The following is a 17,091-nucleotide window of genomic DNA, read 5'->3' on the forward strand; positions in this document are numbered from 1 at the left end:
ACACACCCTTTTCTATGATAATTGACCACAGTCAATTAACATTAAAAAATCAATTGTTTTACTTTCTGGCTACTCAACAGCCTCAGTATTTAGCATTATACAAGGCCGTATTAGACAATGAAAAGCGAAGCTAAGTGATCCAGCTTTAAAATCAATTTGCAATTATATATGGGGGAGTTAAAGTGATATTTATTTGCTTTCCACATGAGAAATGAGAGGTTCCCAGAAACTGTCAGTTCTAAATTGCAATAGGTCAAGAAAAATGCATAATAAATAATGAGCCAATGTGCTGAGCAAGAAAGCATAAACTTAATTTTTTATTAGATCACATGCTGTGTAACAGTGCCACAGGTCTGTTTCCCTCAAACACTGATACACAAGTTAACTTTACACATGTAAAATGGTTTCACTGAATTTTCACATGAATACCCTTATTTACATGCATCTGTGTTGACCTTTCTGTAGCGGGTGAAATTAAGTCTTAGCATTATATTTTACTTAAACAAGTTACTTAGTTTCACAATACACAAAAAGTAAGACTAGATGCTCCAGTCGTTCCTTTTGTATTTAAAACTTTTGACCTTGTAGATGGTTTGATGATTTGAAATTGGTCATTTCATTTCATAATTTTTTTCAGTGCACATGCTGAATTGATAATGGTAACAATTTATTTCACAAAGACTTTTTCTTAAATTCTTCAAAAAGTAAAACTTCAAATTAAGAAAAAAAAAAAAACAACCAACCAAACAGTATGTAATAATGGTGACAACAACACTGACATGAAAAATTATAATAATTCTGTGTTACAAAACCCACAAATTATATATAATATATTTCATGGTTGCATCTGTATCTGAAATGTCTGGAGATATCTTAGAATAGCTAGGTGGGCTTACTGAATTTAAGGGAAGAATGTAATAACTTGAAATACATGAACTGTATACTTAAACAGGATTATTTTCTTCTCTTAATCTTCAGTTTATTTTCCTTGCAAAATATCGGTATCAAAATTCCAAAGGTCAGCTACTGTCATGATTTTCTGATTTTATCTTCTATAGCCCAATAAAAAAAAAAACCAACCTTACCATTACTTTTAAATCATTCTACAAATATTTTCTTAAATTTAGCAAGAGGGAAGAAAGCAAAATCTCCTAATAAATTCAAGTTAATATGTTCTCTGCTAGCAGAGTGAAAGAAAACCTCCCAGGAGTACAAAATTAAGTAGTACATAAGTGTAGGAGAGATAAGGTATCACTTTAAAGGAGAGCTGGAAATTGATTTCTGATTAAAACAAAACATTAAAACCCACAAAGGTCCTTTTCAGATCAGCAGAGTAATTTCTAAAAGTAACATTTTTCCTTCCTCCAAACACACATTTTTACTATAAGAAAGGAATGAAAAGGGAAAAGCGAATATAAAAAAAAAAAAAGAAATCATTTACATACAAAATTGATACATGGATGATATATATATCATTAAATGTGTGTAAAAATAATAGCTGGACTCAATTCTAGAGAGTTTCATTTCAGCTGCCATCTGTCATGAATTAACAATACTGGTTACATGTGAGTACTGTCCTCATCTTTCTGTATCTATCTTTCTCTATCCAATTTTGTTCCTAGGCCAACACTTGGACTAAAAATCCTTAGGGGATGTGATGTCCCCATAATAAAACAGTGAACACTGATTTCAAATAAACTGTTGCATGAAACTACAGTTTTTCAAGAATAATTTCTAATGAGGTTACTAAATCTGGGGTGATGCAGGGCTTTACCAAAAGAGTGGAAAATACTATGTATTGTCACAATGCAGAAGAGGAGCAAAAGAGGTTTAACCCAGCAGGCAGATGAACGCCATGCAGCCACTCGCTCACTCCCCGCGCCACCCCCCTCAGTGGGATGAGGGAGAGAATTGGAAAAAAAAAAAAGAAACCCGTGGGCTGACAAAAAAACAGTTTAATAAAACAACAGAGGAAAAGAATAACAATAATAATAATGGTAATAGAATATACAGAATATACAAAACAAGTGATGCACGATGCAATTGCTCACCACCCACTGACCGATGCTCAGCCTGTCCCGAGCAGCGATTGCTCTCCCCCACAGCTAACTCTCCCCTGACCATGACGTTAGGTGGTCTGGAATATCCCTTTGGCCAGTTGGGATCCGCTGTCCTGGCTGTCCCCCCTCCCAGTTTCTTGTACCCCTGCATTATTCCAGCCTAATATTGTACTTTTATTTAATATCATAGCTGAATTGCATACTACATTAATGTGGTAGAGTTCCTCTTCATCATAGTTCCACTTAAGTATTTCATAAGCTGCCACATGGAAACTGATTAACTCAGCTGGCAAAAATAGGCATTATTACAAGAAAAAAAGGGTCTGATAAGTCAAGAGCTTGTGGTAGAAAGGTGCTCATGGAGTTCCTCAAGAAATTGTATCAGAGCTCATCCTATTTTGTATACCCTTCAGTGGCCTTGGCAAAACCCCAGCACTCTGCAACATGTGCAGATGACACAAAGTTGGGAAGCATTGCTAATGCAAATGAAGACTGGCAATATTATGCGGAAAGAATCAAAGGGTTACAAAGACCAGAATTATAAACAGTCAGAGGAAATGGCTATAAATAAATATAGATTGTGGATTAAAAATAAATAAATCTGAAACAACAGACTCAATGAGGTTCTGGTCTGCAGCAGCAACCTTGCTAAAGAAGTTGAATGAAGTATCCGACGAGGCCCTTACAGCAGATTTGGACCAGGTTATGAACGGAATAACTGCTACATGAGGTAGTTGCTGGTGATAGCAAGGAGTGAGACCATTTGACCAGCATGACTCCTTCCAGTCTCATGTCTCCAGGATAGTCACGCTCATGCCAGCAGCAAGCACTTGAGTGTCCCATTGAGGTCGACTGCTTTCAGCAGCCCTGGGGGTTTTACTGGAGTCTCTCACGTGCTTGATGCTGCACACATGCTTCAGCACTTCTCTATCAGTACTGTCTCTGGTACGAGAAACCCCAAAGTGTTTTATTAGTGGTACACGCAGCACCAGCAGGTTGTGCCCATATCTGGAGTGAAGGACATCAGCTGATCCGCATGTCTCGTAACACTCACTCACTGAATTTGAGTCCTGTGAAGAAAGGCATTGCTTCCTTCCTATTTCAAAGGAATAAGAGGTGGCAGAAGTGCTTAGAGGAAAATAAACTGATTTTAAACAGCTCCTTGATGGAGTAAGAGAAAGCGTGCTTTTTTCCCTTGTTTTATTCTATGTACTAGATATTTATTATATTGACGCTTGAGGGAAGGCATGCAATAAAATTATAGCTTCCTTGGCATCAAAATGTCTCACTGAGGCTTTGTGAATCATGAAGACCATAACTCAGATTCTTAAGCTCATTGGTATGAGTGAATTCCCTATATGACAGTCCCAACTGCTGCTTCCAAAGAACAAAGACAGACCGAGCTGTGTTGTGGTTCAGCCCCAGTAGGCAACCAAGCACCACCTTCCCCCCGGCAGGATGGGGGAGAGAATTGGAAGAGCAAAAGTAAGAAAACTCATGGGTTGAGATAAGAATAGTTTAATAATTGAAATATAATAAAATAAAAATAATAATATACTGCAATGAAAAGGAAAAGAACAAGGAGACAGAGAAACAAAACCCAGGAGAAACAAGTGATGCAACTCCTCACCACTCACCACCCAATGACCAATGCCCAACCAGTCCCCAAGCAGTGATCGCTGCCCCCCAGCCAACTCCCCCCAGTTTATATACTGAGCACGGCGTCATATGACGTGGAGTAGCCCTTTGGCCAGTTGGGGTCAGCTGTCCTGGATGTGCCCCCTCCCAGCTTCTTGTGCCCCTGGCAGAGCATGGAAAGCTGAAAAGTCCTTGAGCAGTGTGAGCCCTGCTTAGCAACAACTAAAACATCAGTGAGTTATCAAAATTATTCTCATCCTAAATCCAAACCACAGCACTATGCCAGCTACTAGGAAGAAGATTAACTCTATCTCAGCCAAAACCAGGACAAGCTGTAAACCCATTGTCACACTGGCATATGCAATATACTACCCCTGAGAAACTGTCCTGAACGAGAAAGTGCTCCCCTGAGTGGGAAAAAACAAGAAAGGATTCATGACTTAGTCCAACGTGACCATAAAGCAGGTACATTAAAGAGGGCAACATGATCCAAAAACACCACAGTAAACCAGGAGACAGTCTAATCCCAGTTTTGCTATTGCCCTACTATATGTGACAGTCAGGTTTCAATTTTCCCACCAGTAAAATGACAATAATGTGACTTGCTTTTTTTTTTTTGCTTTTTTTTTTTCTGAAGAACTTAGTAATTCATAGCTGAAAAATGAAAAGCAAAGAAAAGCAGTAAGATCAAGGAGCAATGAGAAAAGATGCAACAGTGATCCAATAAGACTGTCACACTGCTGCAGAAGACAATATCATATCACAACCCAATACCATAAAAGTGGGGGAAAGAATATCATGGGTTTTTAGTATTATTTTGCTGAAAATGAAGGGTATTTTAATGAATGAGAAAACGGGCTGATTATAGCATAACATGCATGTACACCAGTTGCTCTCTAAATACCTCACATCTGTTGCATTCATGAGTCCGTATGGGAAGTCCACAACTTGAGGAACTGGACAGATTGTTCTCATATACAAATCTTAAGAGGAAGGTTACCCTAAGCACTTCTTGTAACTGGCTCCCACTGTACTTACTGTACTCAGGAATTCAATATTTTGAAGTCATCAGCAAAGGAAGTTAATACATCTCAGTGCCTTATCTGAATTTCTCCCTGTATTTGAAACCTAACCAGACTGTCTTTAGATTTATTTTTTTTTGACCCAGCTTTATTTTCAACACTTTTATCTCAGAAATACTTAGAGATCCCTAAAAGCCAGGAGTATATTCTTAAATCTCTTTTATATCTGCCACAGACCTTCCTTCTCCCAACAGATATTCCAATGTCCAACACACTAATTTCCATACTTGAAATATACATCCAGGGAGACATTTGACAGGAATTTCCAACTCCAATTATTTCATAGTAGCAGAAAATTGGATCTCTGAAAGATATAATTTGATGTGGCGAGTGGGGGGAAGAGGGGAGATGAGGATTGATTTACAGTACTGTGGGAAGTGCCAGTGGCATTCTTTATTGTCACAGTGCTGTCAAACTGAGTAAAATGCACTGCAAGTCAAAGGGAAATAACAGTTGTGTATTTAGACGACACATTCACAGACTTTTGGTAGCTTAAATTTGGCAGGTGGCAGTTAGAGTGAAACCTCGTGTTAGAGCCAAATGGGCTTTTTATATTGCATCTGTCCGAGACAGAGCGAGATCTCTACATGCCACAGTTCTCCTAAACTGTGATCCACTCTCCAACACAACTTAAGAAGTAGCCGATGCCTTTCAGCACTTAGGGATTTTCTGAAAAACGCATTTTCATATGTATGTTATGAGCATATGTGAAAACTTCAAGCAAATGGACCAGATGCTGATTTCATTTACACTGAATTAAATCTGGAAAGGCTTCAGTGCTTTTACACTTCATTTTCCACAGTGCAACCACAGCAGACTTCTGACTACTGTCTGTTTCTCCTAAAAGGAAACTTTTTAGGGTAAATGTCATTGCTCTGGACACATTTAGTACCTCAGGCTGAAGGCAAATCCTACCTCTGAAACAGTCAAAGTCCAATATGAGCAAATGTTTTCAGAGAGCAGGATACTAGCAGTTCTCTATACCTAAACATATGGGTAAAATATAAAAATGACAGCGGATGTTTATGGAAACATAATTTATGGCAACAATGCAAAAGGAAATAACAGAGACGCTCTCTTCCACCTAGGATTGCTGTCATTCTGGTTACATGCTACTTTCTTCACGTCTTGCCCCTGTCTGTTGTTTTGTGTCTGTAAACACCGTTTAAAAGCTTCCGCCTTGTCTACACAGGTGCCTAAATTTATGTCTATCAGACTCTTTTATGGACTCCAAAAGGTTTTCTGAGGTTCAAAACAAGAGTTACATAGCTCAACGATAAGAGTCCTCCAAGGGCTAGCAAGCACAAAGTTACCACCTCTGCCTCTGGAAGTCCCCAACCTGAAGCATTGCTATCACTGCTTCTTACACTGTTCCTTCAGTACCCACTGTTGACCATGGTTGAGGACAGGACTTTATGGATACCCAATAGAACCAGTCTCGTTGTACTGTAAATTATAGATAAGATGGTTTCTATTTCTATTAATTTGGGGAGGAAGTGAGATACTCTAAAAAAGGTGGAAATGAGTATCCTATGAACTGCAACACCCAGAAAATTTCCCTTTGTTTCAAAAGCAGGGCCATTAGCATGCATTTATGCCTGGGAACTAATTCCCCATGTGAGGAGGGTCAAACCCTGCCCCTGTCAAATCTCAGTCTCACCTCACTTCTTTTCTCAGAACTTTTTCTATTCACAGAGACTGAGAACAAACCAACGTGATCCCCCAAGGACTCATGATCATCCTCCTCCAGTTCCACTGGGTTTTTTCTAGACTTTCCTAGTCCTCATGCCCCCACTTCCAGAACTTTAGATATCTCTAGTGGTTTCCATGTGACTCTTTGGCCTTTGCTGATTTCTCCTGACAAGGCTTTTTTCTTCTGACAGGTCAAGAGAATTTCATCCTCAGACAGTCTACAGCTTTCGTTAACAGGCAGAAAGCTAAATCCCTTTGACATATAGGAGAAGCGACACATATTTGGTTAGGAAGGAACAATCTTGGCATTACTGTGTTTCAAGGTTGCAACAAACATCTCAGACTGTGTGTGTATTCCTGAGGCTCTTGTCTGATGGCAAGAACCAAAGCCTCCCTTCAGTGTTGGCTGAATTCTGACTGGGTTCATTCCTGATTGAGACAATGCTTATATGGACTGACAGCAGTTTTCCCAGTGCAATGAAGGTAAAATCTGGCTTCTATATCTTGAGGGTCCTGTTTTACATAAATATGCATATGTATTTGTATATATGATCCCCTTCCTGCAGAGACAGGTGGGACACGCTGCAAATATTGTCCAGTGACAATACTGCTGACATGTAACTCCACTGGGACTGTTGGTAAGCACTGGAGTTACAGAAAGGTGCAGAATTTCTTTGCAGCTATTTCATAAGCATTTTCCCAGCTAAAATATATATATATATTACTGTGAAATACAGATAAAAACCAGTATGAGAGAGCATTAAAGGATAAGTCACAAGACAGCTGCACCTGGTAATGCCAAAAAAATAGCAGCAACAAACTAAAGATGCTCCAAGCAACAATAATTTGTGACCCTGTGCCAATACACACCGGGGCAGAAGAAAACAACTTGTTCCAAAGCTGCTATTGGGGATCTGACATGTTTATCTATTTGGCCCACATGTGGCTGTGTCTTCTAGCACTGACAGCTCCTGCAGGTTGGCAGCTTTTCAAAAGCTTGTCAGCCCTTGATAGCATTCCTATTCCTGCAGAGATGGGCGGGTCGCACTGCGGATTACACAGCGATAATGGTGCTGACATATAACCCCGCTTGCACTGCTAGCGAGCACAGGACTTACAGAAAGGTGCACAGTTTCTTTGCAGCTATTTCATAAGTGTTTACCCAGCTGACAACATTTTGTATTTGGTATTTATTTAGTTTAAGGAGTAAAATAACAAAGGCCTTAGGCAAACTCACAAAGTAATCTTTCCAGCAGAATCACAGAGCTTAGGATTCCTATAGATTTTGTTCTCCAGCTTTCCAACCTCTCATGCTATTAAACATGTATGTTTGTTTTACACTGCACTTCTACTGGTTATGGCATAGCTGTCTTCAGATTTATTGTCCACATTTGCAAAGCCCTGATAAATGTAGGCTGCTGCTCTTTTCTGCTTTCTTTTGCTGAACATCTTTATTTTACTCATAAGAAGGAACCGCAAATCCTCCAGTTTATAAATAGCTTGCAACACTTGTCAAGGCATCTGAGGATCTTTCAAGAACAGACTATGACACTTGATAATGTTACTCCTGCAACAGGAGATGGAGGCTTCTATTCAGGACAAGTTCACAGAAATTATATCCCTGCTACAGAAAGATGATTATCGTTTGGTAAGCTTTAGACTTTTGTAAAGTGCAACCATTTTAGCTTTCTGCATTTATCTTTCATTCTGGAGGACTTTTCTATTATCCCATGATACTTACTGTTGTTTTATAATAAGGTTTGCAAGCACTGGCAACTGGATGGAATTTTTCAAGCTGTCAGCTAAGGAAGTTTTCAACCAATTACACAATAAATTGAATAAAAACTACAATGATTTAAGAAACTGGAAGTCCAGAAGAACTATTGATTTTCTTCATCAGGAAAAATATACCAGGAAATAAAGCCATAACTTAATATATGTAAGTTAAATTAACTAATTTAGGTAAATAATTCAGTTGCAAAAAGGAAGTTATTAAGAGACATATATGTATACATTAAATAAGGGAAAAGGGTACAATGCTTTGGATTTTTCTTTGAATACTATTCCAGAAACATTTGAATATAGAGCATCAGACTCTACAATATAATCTTGCCAAGTAATTATATCCACAGATGAGGATTTTCTGAGAGTAAATTGTTGGGGATCCTGATCTGGCTTTTTGGTGTATCAGTAGTTCCTAACATAACAAATATCGGAAGTCGAGAGCTTTTTTGAAGTAATCTGAATCTACTTTTGTTTTAAAGAAAGAAAACCTCAAGATATGCCAGTTCCTAACATAACAAATATCGGAAGTTGAGAGCTTTTTTGAAGTAATCTGAATCTACCCTGCACCGAGCATTCTAAGGTTCATGCTCAATTTTGTTTTAAAGAAAGAAAACCTCAAGATATGCAGTCTTGCATTCTAGTTTCAAAGCTCTTACACCTCTCTTACTCCCCTCAACTTGCTGTCTTTCAACCCTCCTCCCTCAAAGTCTATTAATAAATATATCATTTATAGGCAGAAATTTAATATTCTAATCAACTACTTCTCATTTTAGTGGTTGCATATAAGCAGATTTTTATTTTTTTTTTTCAGAAGACTTTTATTCCTGAGGAGTACAAAGGACACACTTCAGACCCTTGTAGTCCCGACATGTGTGGTTTCCTCGCACCGGGAAAGCCTGGAAGCGAGCCGCCTGGCCCGGCGCCAATCCAAACCACGGTCAGTCTAAACACAGCGCCGGCAAACGCTACTTTCTGACACTTCGCTGCTACTGGAGAGTATCCTTTAGCATTGAAACCTCATCAGTGACAGAGATTTATACACAACCTCTCATGCAGCTTCCTTCATCTCATCTCTTCCCTCCCCAAACATGTTTCTATCAGCCCCACACAGAGGAACCAAAGAGAAATGCTTGTGTGATATCATCTCATGTTACCTGGGCATTTACCTAAGAGGATAAGTCTATAAAGTTGCTGAATGCCCACGGAGATCTTGGAAATCGGCACACCAGGATGAAGAACTTTTCCATCAGTTTTAGCTATTTAAATATACTTTTCCTTGCTGTTTTGTCTGCAAAGTTAAAGATTACCTGAATGGTTAAACTAAGAAGTATTTGGACCAGCGGGCGATCATTTCTTCAGTCTAGATATGCAAGTGGTTATGAATTTTATTCCCTTCTTTCAGGTTACCACAGATACATAGCCTTACATTCTCTATTCAACTCACCAAATGCAAGTTTTCAGTCCAATATAAAGTGAGTCTTTGCTCTACAATATCTCTATTAAAGGGCACTGTCTGATTGCACACTAATTCTCCTAGCACAGTCTGTGTTCTGCTTTCCTTGGAAAGCACAACATCCATAACGATCAGTGGTGGTTTGGCTAAAGGGAAAATGTTACCAGCTTGGATGGAGGGAAGGATCACACAGGGTGCTACCGCCTCCAGAAAGCTCTGAACTACTCAAGCCCCACTGAACATAATGGGAGGCGACAGCGCTCAGCATCTCTCAGGAGGTAAGCAGCATCCCACAAAACCAGAAATCTGCTTTTCACACAAACAAAATTTGTTTTCTACGGAAAGCCTATGCCAGAAACCAACCTGTAGTCTGAAAACCTGCAACATGAATAATGATGTTACTAATGCAATATCCTGAGGAGGTGCTAGGGTTTGAGTAAACCACTGAGATGGCAGAGGCAAGTTAAGTGTTTGATAAAGCATCCCAGGGAAGAAGTTTCCTGAAATGCTCAGAATCTGAATTTTAAAGAAACTGTCATACAGAGCACTGAAGAAGTCGAAATAAGATATTCGGCCTGGTAATGTATCTCTTCCATACAACGACAGCAAGTGTTGCGCTCAAACATGTGGAGCTAAATAGTCTCCCGTTACACCTGCTAAGCCCCTGCGCTGCAGTTGTATTAATTCAGGGTCAGTTACCTCTTCCGAGCTGACAGCAGAACACAGTAATTTAAAACCTCCTTCTGGTGCTTAAAGAAAATATCAAACACAGCTGAGAATTTAAATTTTCTTCAGTCAGTAGCATATCTAGAACAAACAGGAAAGCAGTTTTCACGTGTGTTCCTGTGCAAGCATCTGGTTTTCACATGTAGCAGTCAATTGTGCTTGCAAGTTCATCGTGTCTGCTAGAAATAGTGAAGACTAAATTGCCAGCTTATTATCTGGAGTTAACATATTGTCACAGGATGTGGGCAAGGGAGTATAGTTGGTCCCAGTGAAAGCTCCTCCTATCACCAGTAATTCTAGATACCAATACAAATGTTAATATTCAAAAATTGCCACTAACACTCTTACGAGAATTTAAACCATCCAAATTGCCTCTGCCCTGTTTAATATCACAATAAAGTAATCCCAGTTATGCCGGGAGGCAAGGAAAGAGCTGTCTTCAGTTATCTCGACAGGACTAGGGGCAATGGGTGCAAACTGAAACATAAGAGGTTTCAGCTGAATATGAGGAAAAACTTCTTTACTCTAAGGGTGACAGAGCACTGGAACAGGCTGCCCAGGGAGGTTGTGGAGTCTCCTTCTCTGGAGATATTCAAAGCCCACCTGGACAAAGTCCTGTGTAGAATGCTCTAGGAGAGCCTGCTTTAGCAGGGGGGTTGGACTAGATGATCTCCCGAGGTCCCTTCCAACCCTTGCGATTCTGTGATTCTGTGATTCTGTGATTCTGTGAAATGCTTTTATTTGACGACAGTGACCTTGACCAAAGAAATTAAGAAGCAAACACTCTGAGCTGCATTTTTGCCTATTTGCTGATATTTTGAGCAGCCCATGCACTGCAGGGCTCCTCCAGGTACCCAACCTCTTGCAGAACACCAGTCTCACAGGAGATATATAGCATGATAAATTCAATTGATTAAAGACAATCCATATAACTATGGGTGGTGAGATTATCAAATCCTGGTACACCGCATTGCACAATGAATCTGCCAGTTACCCACTGAAGGGGGCGGGGGGGAGGGGGGAAAGGAAGAAAATTGAACTTATGAAACGAACTCTATAGAAAATAAACTGACCTTTTTTACATTTTTGTTTAAATCAACCAAGTTGAGCAGGAAGATGTGGTCTTTAGCCCCGATTAGCAGCCGGCCCCTCTCCTCATCTAGCAGCAGGGTTCGAAAATCAAGCCCCTCTGTTGAGCCCAGGAATGGGATGCAGCTGTTTGAAAGCAGCAAGTCTGTGGGAAAATGAAGAAAATCTTTGTAATCAAAATGTTTACATATGACTCATTGGTGTCTTTTATAAATATATGCAACCAGCATGGAGTATGCTGGTGAGATAACTGCCATTTTAGAGCATGTCTTTCCAGGGTCACAGTACAGTTCCTGTTAGCCTTCATTTTCTTTAGGTTTTTTTACTTCCAAATTGGGTAATATTTACTTTCACAAAACATTTTCCTGTATGAAAATTTTTTAATCAATTATCTCTATGACATAAAGGAATCAGAAATTTGACAGAAATCAGAAACAAATAAAGACAGATCTTTGCAAAATATGTGCTACCACTTTCCTTCATTGTAATAAAAACTAACGTACGTTTATATCTTCATACTCATGGATACTCATGATCAAAGATCAATATCTCACCATATTTGGTGCTCTACATATAAAGCAGCAAAGAAGGTCAATGACAGCAAAGAATATATAGGAGCAGGAAACAGTGGTTAGATGTGGCAGGTATCATAGACTTATAGAAGGGTTTGCATTGGGAGGGACATCTGAAGATCATCCAGTCCCCCTGCTATAGTCAGGGATGCCTTTCACTAGATCAGGTTACTCAAAGCCCTGTCCAGCTTGACCTTGAACACTTCCAGGGATGGGGCATGCATAGCTTCACTGGGCAACCTGTTGCAGTGTCTCACCATCCTCATCATAAAATCCATCTTCCTTATGTCCAATTTCAGGCTACCCTCTTTCAGTTTAAAACCATCACCTCTTGTCCTGTCACTATAGGCCCTGGTAAAAAGTCTTTCTCCATCTTTCTTACTGAAAGGCTACAATAAGATCTCCCCAGATCCTTCTCTTCTCCAGGCTGGACAACCCCAACTCTCTCAACTTTTCTTCATAGGAGAGGTGTTTCATCTCTCTGATCATTTTTGTGGTCCTCCTCTAGACCATCTCCAACAGGTCCTTGTCTTTCTTGTACTGCGAACCCCAGAACTGGATGTAGTACTGCAGGTAGGGTCTCAAGAGAACAGAGTAGAGGGATAGAATCACCTGCCTGAACCTGCTGGTCATGCTTCTTTTGGTCCAGCCCAGGATATGACTGGCTTTCTGGGTTGCAAATGGACATTGCTAGCTCACATCCAATTTTTCCCCAAGTCCTTCTCTGCAGGGCAGCTTTCAATCTGTTCATGAACCAGTCTGTGTTGATACTGAGGATTGCCCTTACCCAGGTGCAGATCTTGCACTTGGCCTTGTTGAATTTCACATTGTTCACATGGTCTGCCTCCTCCTCCAACCTGTCAGGGGACTTTCAAAGACCATTTAGTCCTTCCCTCAACTGTACTACTCAGCTTGGTGTCATCCACAAACTTGGTAAGAACGAACTCAATCCCACTATGTCATTGATTAAGACATTAAATAGCATTTGTCCCAGTATGGGCTCTTGAGGGACACCACTTGTTACTGATTTCCACTTGGATGTTGAGCCGTATACATAGTTGAGAAGAACTGGAAGGAGGTAACAGTCATAAGGTGTACAGAAAATTTGATACAAGGTTCAATTTGTCCATTGTCTACTATTAAGTTCTGGCTGCAGTATAGAGAATCGCTGCAATTAAATTTTCAATTACTATCATTTCAATTGAGAATTGACCTCTGAATCAACAGTCATCAGGCAGAAGTATATCCCTAGGGCCTAGTACTGAAATGAAGGCAATACAGAGGCATATTAGGGGGAGCATCCAGTAGCAACATCTCTAACATCTTAAGAGAGGTGGCAATGGATGGCTGTTCCTGCATCCTTGCCCTGTCTGCAGAGGAAGTTTTCCCTATTAAAAGCACAAATTTGACACTTTTAAGTTTTACTGTGATTTAATAGTGGTTTCCAATCTCTTTCAAAAGGTAATTAAGAAAAACATGTTTCTCTATGAAACTAATGAAAGAATCTATGCTTCTGTAAAAGAGCTAAAAGGCTGTAAAGTAAAAAGCCTGTAACCTTTTGCTTAATGAATACTCTGTGGACGTAATTCTGGATGAGGACACAAACAACGTATAGAAAAGAGCACAACGAGAGTTTAGTCTTGTTGGGTAGTCATTAATTTGGGGAGAATGAAAATAAACATGTGAATCAGTTCTTCCACAAGCAAACTCTCCAAGCTAAACTATTCAGAAATCTCTGGACAGACAGGCAAATCCTGCATTTAACTGAACATAAAATTAAGGGTATTTCCACCATCCTGGCACTGGATAGGCAAAGTAGCCTTCCCGCCAGAGAGGTCAGACTTACAGCACAAGTTATTTACACTTCCTGATCATGGTGAAAATCAGGGCCAGTGTTCTGCAGAGTAACTCCTGAATGAAATAAAGATGGAAAAAACAAAACGAAACCAAACTTTTTTCACCAAGGTCTCTCACAAAACATGTAACAGGCAGAGCAAAGACTAAGTCCTGTTGTTGGCTAATAAACAGCACTGTGGGAGAAAAAAATATTTTATCATTATTAATCTAACTACCTGGTATATAATTATGGCAATTATTTTTTGGCTCAGTCTCTTCTACTTAAGCTCATGTGGTTTTGTCTGGCTCACTGCTGAATGTTGTTACGATGCAGTCTGAAAACAAATTGTCTTGTATTGCAGCTTCTATTCCCCTAGGTGAGATTTATTTGGCAGTACTATGAAAAAAATCTTACTTCACACTAAAAAATTAAATCCCACATTAGGAACTACACTGCTTTACACCAGCACTGTCTTTTCTCGCATATCTTTTGTGAAGACAAAGATGTCAGGGTTGGGATTTTTTTTCTCTAAATTAGTAACACTTTAAAAGATCTGCTTATTAATTGACAGCAAGATCACTAAGGAGCAACTTCTTGTTAACATGGTACTATAAATACCTAAGTCCCATCCAAACTACTTCTTACCCTAGAGCTGGCTGATGAATAGTCTGGCTGAAGAATAGCCAAGCCTGTATAATAAATAAATACAAATTTTGAAAAGGAAAAAGATAAACCCTCTGCACACAGAACTTCTGACGTTTAGCTCACTCCACCAGTGTGTTTTCACCTAATGAGAAATAAAGATGTACTCCTCCTGACACTTGTTGTTACGGAGTTCTCTGTTACAGGACAGCCTCTTCTAGTGAAATGCTATTAATTTTTGTGCGTAACATAGATGTGTCTTCATTAGACGTCATACTCTGTACAAACCTCCTCCCTTGTTTGTTCTGACTGGAAATTCTTGGTACTGGATACGATGGAGCTGTTTATTGGGAAAGGGTTCTGCCATGCTAATCACAGCACAGCAGGAAGTTTTAGCTCCCTTGGGCTATTCAAATTCTTCTTGGATCTCTAAAATAGTGTTTATCAGCTGAGCATTGCTGGAGCACATCATCTCTGAGCAATCATCTTTCTCTTCTCCACCCATGACATAAGAGCTGGCTGCATTACTAAATTATCTGATCCATTCTATATAATAATAAATGCCTTATAAATTCTGCAGTCTAGATTAAATCGCTATTTAACTGTTCTGTCTCAATTAGTATATAGGATGGAGGGAAAAAGAGGAATACAGGATCACAATATCTAGTAATTAGTCATTCACAGGCATTAACGGGAATAAACAAGAGATGTTAACGACTTTCACAGGCTACTGTATTTCAGCAATCCATATCACCCTCTGTTACTTTAAATCTCTTCTGATGACAAGCTTCCAGCCATATCACAGCGCTCGCCTGTGGGACATGAGTAACTAAGATGCAGAATATGAAGGAAAATTCCTTCTCCTCTCCAGCCATAGGAATTTGATCTGAGTGAGGATAAATGATACATTCATGCAAATGCTCTAAAGTATTTTCATTGCTTAAAGTCATGCAATCCATGGGCCTTTGCAAGCGTGTCCCTTGCCAAACTACGTAGACCTGATTCTCCACATACCTGAAAGGAGATGTCAGAGACTGTTCTCCACTTCCCATTCCTTTCTTGTTTGGAAGGAATGATTTCTGTAGTGACCATCCCAAAGGGACATTTGTCATTTACTGGTTAACACTTCTAGTATTTCTCAGTAAAGAGCCACCTAGGACAGCTAAAATGGGGAGGAAAAAAGCTGTCTCAAGGCTGAAACGCCCAAGTGGGAATGAGCCTTGTACAGTCATTTGTTTCACTGCATCATAAGGAAAACATGTGTAAAATGTTCCAGATTGAAATGACAGCATTGCGCACTGATGTCTTACTGATGCAAATGGTGACAAAAGCTGCAAAGTGGTGAAGAATCAGGTTTGGCCAGTTATTTACTTACTATTGAAAGAGCTTGGAAATAAGACTCTGAACATGGCCACTGATAAGATTAAAACTGAAACATGACCTAATAAAATTTGTCAGTAAACATTAACAGAGAATTGATTAAATTGTAGCCAAATTAATCATTGTTCTCACTCCATAAAGGCAAACTAATCCAACCTTATGGGTTGAAACTGCCCTTCACAGCAAGATACATTTAATATCACAGAGGATATTACTATGGAAAAGTTTACCATGGAAAGCACATTTTCCCAATGGTTAGTTCAAGCTTAGAAAAAGCTGTTGATTTTAATTACTGCATCTCTGTAGCCAGGCTACTATAGAAACAGCATTCTCACAACGCACGGAAACAAAGTTAGTTACAGGGATGGTCTTTCATGGGTACATGTTCAGCACTCAGTTTACAGAGTGTATTTGCTGTTTTACTGAAAATTAAATACTTTTTTCCAGTCTGGCGATTAAATGAATATTCAGCCAACTCCCTTTCTGGGTTAATATTTCACTGCTGAGTGGTAGAAGCTGGAATAGTGACTGGTTTTTATTCATTTAGAAAAGCATCTCAGTGGACTTGGCTCAGAACAGCATGACCATCGCTTGCTTAAATAAACTCCAGGGACAGAGCCACGGCATAAAGGCTTCGAATGAAAAAATGTCATTTTGTTCTGGAAACATATATTTACATTTATAGAGCATATTTAGACTTCTTAGCCTCGAGTCACACACAGGGTGACTGTGCTGCCATTCCTTGATTCCAGCATGGTGTAAGCATGCAGTAATCTGGAACCGCTTGGCCGAGACTCAGAAGTGCCTTTGTGGCCAGTCACAGACATTTCAGTAATGATGGGCTATGCCTAAATTGGCGGAAAGGGAACTCCTCAACCTGTTTCAAAACAACTACATTTAATGACACCTTTGAAGGACTCTGAATTTAAAGGCTTTATATGTATAATTCTGTAATTTTCATATACAGTAAAAAACAAATATCACATCATTTTCCTCTAGATAGGAGCAAGTCCTTTCACGTGTTGGAAAATACCCGTGACAATTGACATGGGTATTGAGTAAATCCTCAACTAAATTTTTGGGATAAAGAAATGTCAATATAGCATGAATACAACAATTTACTTAATTCCTAAAG

At 39.4% G+C, this 17,091-nt stretch overlaps 1 protein-coding gene and 1 long non-coding RNA gene across 7 annotated transcripts in view; one reads left to right on the forward strand and one right to left on the reverse strand.

The window, feature by feature from the left end:
* The window catches only part of SEMA3D (semaphorin 3D), a 150,931-nt gene that overhangs the window by 74,854 nt on the left and 58,986 nt on the right, over positions 1-17,091 (reverse strand). For all 6 annotated transcript variants that reach the window (XM_035901097.1, XM_035901094.1, XM_035901095.1 and 3 more), the window contains one exon: positions 11,510-11,670. In XM_035901097.1, coding sequence (XP_035756990.1) covers positions 11,510-11,670 — 161 coding nt within the window. The remainder of the gene's footprint in view (positions 1-11,509; positions 11,671-17,091) is intronic.
* Positions 3,965-10,952, forward strand: LOC118452972. Its single transcript, XR_004842860.1, has 3 exons — positions 3,965-8,120; positions 8,231-8,411; positions 9,069-10,952. It is a non-coding gene; the product is annotated as an uncharacterized LOC118452972 (long non-coding RNA).

This window comes from Egretta garzetta, unplaced genomic scaffold (genome assembly GCF_000687185.1).
Source record: "Egretta garzetta isolate BGI_Z169 unplaced genomic scaffold, ASM68718v1 scaffold148, whole genome shotgun sequence".
Classification (NCBI taxonomy): domain Eukaryota; kingdom Metazoa; phylum Chordata; class Aves; order Pelecaniformes; family Ardeidae; genus Egretta; species Egretta garzetta.